Source organism: Olea europaea, chromosome 3 (genome assembly GCF_002742605.1).
Source record: "Olea europaea var. sylvestris chromosome 3, O_europaea_v1, whole genome shotgun sequence".
NCBI classification, from domain to species: Eukaryota; Viridiplantae; Streptophyta; class Magnoliopsida; order Lamiales; family Oleaceae; genus Olea; species Olea europaea.
In genome coordinates this window covers 10,099,360-10,109,636 of record NC_036239.1, presented here as the reverse complement: position 1 = coordinate 10,109,636, position 10,277 = coordinate 10,099,360, and the positions used below count along the sequence as shown (strand labels likewise).

The 10,277-nt window shown below is 33.3% G+C and overlaps 2 protein-coding genes across 4 annotated transcripts; one reads left to right on the top strand and one right to left on the bottom strand.

Annotated features, from left to right (window-relative positions):
* Positions 1-4,218: 4,218 nt before the first annotated feature.
* On the top strand, positions 4,219-7,844 carry LOC111385658 (serine/arginine-rich splicing factor RS31-like). 3 transcript variants are annotated; one of them, XM_023010094.1, is made up of 6 exons: positions 4,219-4,349; positions 4,477-4,609; positions 6,530-6,642; positions 6,841-7,064; positions 7,171-7,428; positions 7,614-7,844. In XM_023010094.1, exons 2-6 carry the CDS (start codon positions 4,501-4,503, stop codon positions 7,639-7,641), a joined length of 732 nt encoding a protein of 243 aa, XP_022865862.1. In that variant the 5' UTR covers positions 4,219-4,349; positions 4,477-4,500; the 3' UTR covers positions 7,642-7,844. The 3 variants fall into 3 exon arrangements, with proteins under 3 accessions (XP_022865862.1, XP_022865847.1, XP_022865855.1); XM_023010079.1 differs by having other exon boundaries at positions 7,611-7,844; XM_023010087.1 differs by lacking the exon at positions 4,219-4,349 and adding an exon at positions 5,903-6,399 and having other exon boundaries at positions 4,479-4,609; positions 7,611-7,844.
* Positions 7,845-8,164: 320 nt separating this feature from the next.
* LOC111385677 (calcium-binding protein KIC-like) lies at positions 8,165-9,308 on the bottom strand. The gene has a single exon (XM_023010102.1). The coding sequence runs from the start codon at positions 8,700-8,702 to the stop codon at positions 8,358-8,360; it is 345 nt and encodes a 114-aa protein (XP_022865870.1). The 5' UTR covers positions 8,703-9,308; the 3' UTR covers positions 8,165-8,357.
* Between the last annotated feature and the right edge of the window lie 969 nt (positions 9,309-10,277).

Here is a 10,277-nt window from a genome sequence, read left to right as displayed (position 1 = left end):
ATCACCTATGTGAGGGCGAACTTGGCCGTATCTATGAGATTCTACTTAGTCTAATTCTCTGTGCACTTGCAGAACCAAAAAGTTTAGGGCAAAAATATCATACACAATAGAGAATTCAAAGTTAGATATGCGATATAATGTGTTCGATCTATTGTGTAGGCTTACAATAATGGTCGACAGTTCAAAATATTTCGTTCACTGATTAGCCAAATAAGTCCGATAGATTCTTACTAGGGATGGTTCAAAGTGAAAGCTATCAATCCTGATGCATTATATTTCAATTGTACTCTTCCTCATCTTCCTTGTTTCGAGTTGACTTTTTTCATTCACATGGGAGATTGTTGGAATAATGGTTATTATTTATAGAGTGAATTAGAATAAATCTCTAATTGGTACGATGACTAGTCACAACTCTTCATTTACCAATGAATTAAAGAGACGTGTTGTTTCCTAATATGCGTGACTATTCAAAAAGATCTACGATGAAAAGTTATAATCTTTTGATTGGTTGTAACCTACACCATTTAATGTGAAAATTGTGCGATCTTATGGTTGAAATGAATTGCTAAAAGATGCGAACTATTAAAAGAGCCACTTGAAAATCTATAAATAGAGACCTTTAATTCCATTTTCTTTACTCTAAATCAATTTCATATAATTGATCTCTCATTCTTTCTTTCTTTAAATATGCCAAAATATTTTCCATATTATTTTTTGAATTTTGTGTTCGATATATAGTATTCGATATCTTCCATTTCAGAAGAGTACGATCAAGCATTGGTTCGTTCAACAAAATTAATATTGTGCTATATTAATTTTAGATGAAGCGTTGTATCTTAAGAGACAAACATCCGTTTAATCCTATTAGCACCCGTGCGTGTGGTGATATATGTATTAAGGAGATTTGCATTCGCATACCTCACTTCATTTTATCTTGTTCAATTTCTACGTTTTCTACGTTTAAGTAAGTAATGATTTGCTAATTATTAAGCACTTACTATGATTCGATAATTCGTTGCTCTAGTAATTGTATGCACATATTTTTATAATTTATGCACTAATTTATTCAACATTAATTGCTCTACATTTTATTAGTGTAAAGCACTAGAAAGTGCAAAACTTAGTTGCGAGTATAAATTTTCTTATTGAAATAAAATGGTGTGTGATGTCATCTACAATGCAGGGTATAGAAATAACACCGACTGATGTCATCTTCATATGGACAATGTTAGCATGCATACTTGGAGGCATGGTTGGGAAAGGTCGAGAAATCTTCTATTTAATTAAGAAAAGGATCTCCATTAATTTGAAGCTAGAACATAATGGATGCATAGTTTATTTTCTCGATCGTGCAAGAGATCTACAAGAATCTTTTGATATTATACAGACAATGCCAATGAAACCTGATTCCATTGTTTGGAGAACTCTACTTTGGGTTTATAGTTTCCACGAAAAAGTCGAGCTGGCTGAAAAAGTTGTCGAATTTCTCTTTAAGTTGGAACCATGGAATCGAAGTAACTACGTTGTTCTTTCCAATATCAATGCAGGAGCAGGCAAGTGGAATGGAGTTGCAAAGTTAATAAGTAAGCCTAGGAAAGGCTTGAGTATCATAAAAGTAGCTGGGTTTAGTTTCACTGAGAAAGTAATAAGATTCATAAATTCATTCTAGATGATAAATCTCATCCTAGGTCTGATATGATAGTTTTAGATGATGTTGCAACTTAAATGAAACTTGATGCCACTACAATGTATTTGGATTGAAAATTTGAAGAAATATGCATAATCTAAGCATTCTAAAGATCTTTCATACTATTGAGTACTTTTATAGGTGCTATGTGCTTGCAATAGATACCAGTAAGGTATACTACTTTTGCTTCTAAAGGGTGCCACAATAAAGTGTTGTGCAATGAGAAATGTCAATTCTGATTGTAGAGATAGTTCATACACCGTGATGATTGTCTAAACAAAATAATTAATTGGACTTATAGATTGTTCAGATTGTTATGTTTATTAGGCATAGTTGTCGTACTTCAATTTTCACTCTTCAATAACTTTAAAATAGTTACCAGTAAGAGTACCTAATCAAGATTGTCACATTGTCAACCTTAATTATCTCTGCTCAATTGGTACAGATTAAATATAGATTTATGAATTCTTCTGAAAGCATTCTTTGATGGCCAAAGATGACTCTTCTTCTTCTTCTTCTTCTTTGGGTCCATTTGGCATGGCTTTTCAGAAGTCAAAAGAAGTTTTGAGACCCAAAAGCTATTTTTGGATATGTTTGACTAATTTTATAAAATGACTTCTTCTAGTTAGAATAGCTTTTAGAGGAAATTAGTCCAACGTAACTTCCTCTAAAACCTTTTCCACAAAATGATGGAAAGTCAGTTTTCTAGTTTAGTTAAATTAAAAATTCCAATATTACCCTTACATTTGTAAAGAACAAAATAAAATTTAAATCCCGTCCTGAGAAATCATGATCTTTCCAATTCTCCTCGTTTCTTCTTCTCCAATCCCTTTCTTCAGTTTACATACGCAAAAATTCTTCTCATCTATAGGTAAGATTTTCCTTCTTACCTTCAATTTCTTATCATTTTCGTTTTACAACAATGTTATTTATCTACAACACATGGATTAACTACAATATATTCGTATCATTCTCTTTTCTGGGTAGATTAGAACATGTTGTTATTAGAGCTTTGCGATTTCATAAATCTCCTAGGGTTTTGATATTGCAGCCTATCACCATACTAGGGAGTTGCGCGATTCCTCTCTAAGCCCTAACCACGCTCATGAAACCCCCAAATTCTTCTCCTTGCATTTTACTACTTAATCCTTTTCTATTTTAACTCTTTGTTTTGGACCCAATCATTTTTCAAGATTTTTCTTTCTACATTTTTTATGAATCAATAAATAAAGAAAACAAAAATGTTTATTTAACTATTCCTTTTTTATGTGTTAATGCATCAAGCTTCTGACATTTAAGTATGATTTTTTTTTTTTTAATTTAGCAGCAATTGTCAAAGTCACAAATTTACAAACAACTCATCAAAGGGAGGCTCCTATTGTAGTAAGGACTATTTGCATTTGTCTTACAAGATCTGAATATGCTGTCTATGGCACTGCATAACTTTATAAGGGAGGCTATATTTGATTTGAAATTTAAAAAATACAATGAGAAAGAAGATTATTTGCTTAATGTTGAAGACTCAGATGTAAATTCAACCGTTGATGAGGGTGAAATGGGATTTATTTGTGATATAATTGCTAGAGAGCTTATGCTTAGATGAACATTGTTTTATTATGATTTATAATCTAAAATTGTTGCATTTAAATTTATATTTTATGTAATTAATTATTTTTTTTAAATTTTTAATGCTATTTTGTCTATGTTAAGTAATTTATATCAAAATTTAACACAAGAATAAATTTAATAAATCGTTATTTTTTATTATATAATATATATGTCTATGTTTTACTAATACAACTTTAATATGATAATAAAACTATTACATTCTTATCATTAAGGGTAAAAATGGCATTTTTAATACCATAATAGCTTCTGGCACGATCATACCAAATACAAGTAAAAGTTTTTCGAGAATGAAAAACTCTTTTAAAATTAGTTGCCAGACACTAACTCAAAAGATCTGGCTACTACTTCTCTTCTTCTACAGGTCAAAAGCAAGAGCAGAAATTATCTCAAATGAGCCCTTAATTTATTTTAACTTGCAAGTTTATAAATGCTTGTTTTACCCATATAAAAAATAATCTCCAATTTAATAAGATCAATCTCGACTATTTACTTGATGGAGTGAAGTTGAAGTAACTATGAATGCATATGCTTTATTCTTAGAACAAATATTTCTCATGTATTATTATGTAAAAAAATATTTAAAACCTGAAATTGAGGAAGGATAAGTTTTTTGTCTTTTAAGATTGTGAAAATATTTGAAACTAACCACCCCTGTTTGGGTTCCATTATTCCACATTTTAATGCGGGGATTTGTAATTTTTTGAAGAATTTATGGTTAAAAAAAAGAATTTTTTTAAATTTACATGTAATATTATTTTATTAAAAAATATGTAATTGATAGGAAGATAGAGAAAAATGAATTTTAATTTAATAGGGTCAAACAAGGGCTTGACCTATTTTCTAGGCGATTTTTCTTTTTTAAAAAGGTCATATGGGTAAATTCATCTCCCACGAAGTCACGTGGAAAAAAGAAACAAGGAGAGAAAAAACCCGACCAAAATTACGCCTTTGCCTCAACTATTTAAGAGGCAAACCATTCTTTTTCCGCTGAAAGCTAGGGTTTTTTTTTGGATTAGCCATTCGACGCACAACGGTATATCATCGGATTATACTGTCAAATTCCCATGTTCTAAGCCAATATAGTTTTGATTTTGTGTTTTGCTGAATATTGGCTATATATTTTGGTAATATATGTATATGCTTTTGTCGTTTCATGTTAGGTGAATTTGGGAGCAGTGGTATTGATGATGAGGCCGATTTTCTGTGGGAACTTCGAGTACGAGACTCGACAGTCGGATTTGGAGCGGTTGTTCTCCAAATATGGAAGAGTTGAGCGCGTTGACATGAAATCTGGTAAATAAATAGGTTTTTTTTTCCCCGGTATGTGTTTATCACCATAATCTGATATCCATATCTTGATTAGTTTACTGTTATTTTTTTTATTATTGTAGCTTTGAAATAGCATTTGATTTTGACAAGTATGTACTTGTTTGTTTGACTAAAAGTTGGAAAGAATAGAAAGAACATTGTGAAGATGGCAGTGCAAATGAAAATTCGAGCCTGTTTGATAGAATTTATTTGAGAATAATGAGTTATTGAATAATATTTTTTAGAAAATGTATGGTTAAAAGGTAAGAAATTTTTATTGGTTTGTGTGTAGAATATTTTGCCCCTGTTTAGCCCTGATTCTTTTCAAATTTTAATGGTTGGAATAGTGTTTTTTTGAAAAATGTATGGTTGAAAAGGAATTAGAAGTTTTTTATTTGCGTGTAATATTATTTTATGGAAGATTGTTTAGTTGAAAATAAAAGAGAGAAAAAGAATGAGATGGAGAAGTGGAGAATAATCCTGTAGTAAACAATTTAAATTTTTAAAGGATGACAAACAGGGGTTTTCATTTGAAACTTGTGTTTAAATAGGCTATATTTCCTTATATTGTATTATGTAATGGAGATATTTGTGGGGTGGCTATGATTTAAATTTGAAAATATCTTCTGTGATCGGGATGGAGATATTTCTTGAATTGGTCTTGGCAAGTGTATTTTATATGAGGCTCTCTTTCCGTGTCATCCCTTACATTTTCTTGGTTAGCGAATGCAAACACAATTTTCTTATGTATAGATGTTTATTTACTATGATTTATTGTATTATGATCTTTCCCTCTTTGTTGTACTGCCTGCGGGAGTTGAGCTCATTAATCTATTTGGTTCCCTAATTCTATCCCTCCTTTTTGTTACTTAGTACTTAAATTTTAGTGCTACCAGTTTTGGCATGCCTAATGGTTGTTAATTATCTGTATGGTATTAAATTAGTGCTTAAACTATCTATAATTCTCTTATTTTGGGCCTTTTTTTTTTTTTTCGAAATCTTAACTTCTCAAAGGGCCAAAGAAATATCCATTACATTTAATGAATCTTGTTGGTGTCCACTTATTGTGGTCAACTTTAAGTTCATAGAATAACTATTTAATTAATGAATATACTTATATAATTTTGACATATGTATCCAAAATGCATATCTTGGCAAAGATCTATCGAAAGAAATATAAGAGGGGGAAGTATAAGATCACCAGGAAAAAATAAAGGTGGGAAAATTGAAGTCTTTACTGGAAAAGATCTCCACATTTAAGCATTTGTTTTGACGCAGGAACATCTACTAAGGGAATATGAGCTTTTATCATGGCTCGTCAACTTCTCTGCACTATAAACCTCTAATGCAGAGGCAACCTATCTGCTTCCCTGTCTCCTACTCACAGATGGAAACGTTCTACATTTCTTTCACTCAATATTCTCTTTCACTTCCTTGAATGCCTAAGGTTGCAATCTCACCAAAATGGTTATGGTGGGAACTAACAGTGCATCATGCCATGCCAACCACTATAATCATAAAGGACAATGTGTTAGTTCATCAAGCCATGCCTACAATCACTAATCATAAGGAGATCAATGAGTACTATCATGCCATGTCTTCTATATACTGAATTCGTGCTGTGAAATTGGTGAAGCATGTTTAGCGATGACAACTCAGATCTGACTCCATGGATCTAAGCCTTTATTTGCCTTCATCATATTCATCTCTTGCTTTAGTTCATCATGCAAGGCCTCTACATCCTTACTTTCATCAGAACCTTCACAATTTAGCAGGTTTTGTACTTTATCTAACTTGTTACGGGAAAAAAAATCCCCTAATTTGTAGCTGATGCACCGTCTATCGCAAGGTCATTATGCAACCTTATTCTCTATTGCCTCTGCCTAATGCTAATTTTTTCTGCAGGATTTGCATTTGTCTATTTTGAGGATGAGCGAGATGCTGAAGATGCCATCCGTGGTCTTGACCACAGACCATTTGGCTATGACAGGCGCAAATTGTCGGTAGAATGGGCAAGGGTAGGTTGCTTCATTATCAGATATGTTATCACTCTGCTATTTACACAGTACTTTTTTATTGGTTGGTTTTGCAATGAATTGAGGGGGCTTGTTATGCCACTTTCTCGAGTAATGAAATAAGTTGGGATCTTCCACGGTCCTATATGCTATTTGATATTAAAAAGGTGGAGAATGTTAATTTAAGTTTCCTCTTGACAGGGGGAACGTGGCAGGCATCATGATAGCAAGGCGGCAAACCAAAGACCAACTAAAACCTTGTTTGTTATAAACTTTGATCCTAATCGCACTAGAGACCGCGACATAGAACGACACTTTGAACCTTATGGGAAGGTTCTCAATGTCCGCATTCGTCGGAATTTTGCATTTGTGCAGTTTGAATCGCAGGAAGAAGCCACGAAAGCATTGGAGTGCACACACATGAGGTAAGCTTTCTTATTTGCGGGGTGCATCTCTCTCTGATAGCACAAGATTGATTGTGTCCTTGTTGTTATGTTATGTGGGCTGACCACACATCTTGTGAATGTGCAGCAAGATATTGGACAGAGTGGTTTCTGTTGAATATGCTTTAAGGGATGATGATGACAAGGGTGGAAGATATGATAGCCCCCCAAGAAGAGATTATGGAAGGCGTGGTGGAGTTAGTCCTTACAGGAGGTCACCCAGTCCAGTTTATCACAGAAGTCGACCAAGTCCTGATTATGGGCGTCCTAGTAGCCCTGTCTATGATAGGTATAATGGTCCGTCATATGATAGGCACAGGAGTCCTGAATATGGGAGGTACAGAAGGTAGGCAGTAATATTATAGTCTATTTTTTTTCTCGCAAGTGAAAATTTGGTTAATTAGACAATAGATGGAGGGAGACCCCTATGGTAAAAAATAAAAAAATAAAAAAAATGTTTTCTAGATTACTAAGAAAAAATTTATGTTATTTGTTATATTCACGTGCTCTTTTTTGTTCATTTTACAGCAGATCTCCCGTCCGGAGGTCAAGAACTTGATGGAAGCATGAGAGAATGGAAGTTTGTGTGTTCTGCTCTAATGTGCTATATATGTAGTAAATGAAAGCAGTACCTTTAGATATGTCATTTAGAAGAACAATCGTAACTATTGTATGACTTTCAGATGTCGTTTGTTGAGTTCCTTATGTTGGTTCGTTTATATGGACAACTTTAGTTCAAGTCACTCGAAAACTTGCTTGTTATATCGCGTTATCCTGTCTGCTATTATAGCTTATTGAATCTCGTATATCCATTCGAGTAGTAGTCGATGCTGAAAGCTCTCTAAGATAAAATTAAACATGAAAATTTGGTTCCAGTGCCCCATCTTTAAGTAGTTCGTACTGTAGAAATTTTTAAAACAAACAAATGAATGATGTAATAAACTGAAGGAGAAAAGCAACAAAGGGGGATCCTTGATTTTCTCTTGTTATAAGGTGTTTGTGGAAATCTTGGTTCTAAGTTCAACTGTTAATTCTCTCTTTATGGTTGGATCAGTGCTTCATAAATGAAGCTGCTCCAGGAATAATGGAAAATGCTAAAAATTCATATGATCCATCAACAATAACTTCATAGAGTAGATACAGAGTTGATAAGATAAATACCCAGTCATTTAAGAGTCGTCCTGGTGATAAAGAACATGAAACGTGACCTAAATAGTACTGTCTCGGTACGAGACTGTCAGTACAACTTACTACACATGTATAGAAACCATAGAATCAAGACGTATGTTGCATCGCCTTCTCAAGCCAAGCTTCAGCATCCTGCATCATTCCTGGACTGAGTCTCACCATAAGTATGCAAAATTCTTTCTCATTAAGCGATCCATCTCCGTCAATATCACCTTCTTTCACCATCGCCTCGGCATCTTCTTTGCTCATCCCTTCGAATCCCAAAAACGCAGAGTTCTTCTGTAAACTTTGCGGAGTAATCAATCTACTTGAAGGATCAGCCAGAACCCGAAATCCCCCACAAAGTTCTTTAACAAAAGCATCTACATCTAGCTTCTCTGCCATTACTGGCAACAAGTCTTCATATTCATCTCCTCCTTGTTTGCTTTCCATTTTTATCTTTACTCAAAATTCAGTTAGGATTTGCTCAGTGAGAAAATCTTGATAAAGAAACTTGTGGTGGTGCCTACCATTGATATAGGAAAATAATGCAAAAGGTCTATAAAGTATTAAGTCAATCTTTTGATGGGTTCTTGAAAATGGACGGTCTGGATTGTCCTGTAATCAAGTTGTCAAATATTGTGACATTCTTGGATTGCCAGGGATTTTCAAATGACAATTTTATTTCAACTTGGGGATGGCTTAATTTATCCGGAGTGTGTATTTCCAAGAAGCTTCATTGTTGAACTGATGATAGGAAGACCAGAAGTAGGTAGTAAGTACGCTCGTCGGAGAAATATTTACTTGAGATTAGATGAGATAACGTTTGTTAAAATCTTTGATATACGATATTGGACAATGTTAAAGAAGAAACAGAAGCGAAAATTGTACCAAATATGCTCCATAATATTGCCCTAATAAATAAGTTGGTATAGGATAGAGATCCAAAAATTTAGGTGAATAAGTGCGGATCGAAGTAAGCATGTCGACTGGTTGTTCAATATAAGGAAAAATTTTCGGAGAAGCTGGTGCGGCCATCGGGCGGCCGCCCAACATAAGGAAAAAAAAGGATTTTCTGGCAAAGCTAGTATGGATGCCTGCAAGGACTTGTCAGGCCCTTGATAGGATAAAGTAGTAGAATATTCCAACTCTTTTATCTATTAACTTGTTTTATCTAAATAATTGAAGGCTATGGCTGCTACACAAACACAATAATATATTGAAATTTTAATTGAGTCAAGTCAATTGAATTGTTATCTGATAAATGATGTATTTGTAAATGTGTCTATTCGCTCATATTTATTCAATCAAACTCCGTGATTGAATGTAGTTTAATATTTTATTTCCTTCAACGCATAATTTCAAGTATCAATACTAGGACCATGCTATCTGTACCTAATTTTTTTTACCTAACCCCTTATCGACTACTCACAATAGGGGTAGGGATCACATTTTGGGATTTTGTTTATTCATACGGATCCCACGTGCATGTGAGAGGGCATAAACAATTAGGTACATATTTGAGTGTATAAATAGAATTATTCATCAATACTATATTAAGTAGGGAGTAATCGCACTTAGATAAGATAAGCCTAAAAATCATTATTTTAACTGGAATTGAATGACCTTTTAGGAAAAAAATAAATAAAAGATTAATGTTAATTAAATTATCATCTTTGTTAATAAAAGTGGAATTAGTGGCCTTTTGTGGTGATTTTGTACAAGTGTATTCATAATACAACCATTGCTTTTTCTTCCCTTACACAAGGATTCTTTAGTCTTTCTTATAATTCGACCTTGTAACAAGATCTAGATTGTAATACTTTGTACTTTTGATATGATATATATATTTTGGAATAGCAGTCAGACATGCTAAAAAATAGGGATTCAGAAGCAGATTGATTTGACAGAAATTGGTTGGCTATTTTTTTTTTTTTTCAAAAGTGTTCAATCATATTTCGACACGTGTCTACCGTATTTTTGAGCTTGTCTCTGTAGCATCGTTGTATATTTTGTAGGACTTTTTAT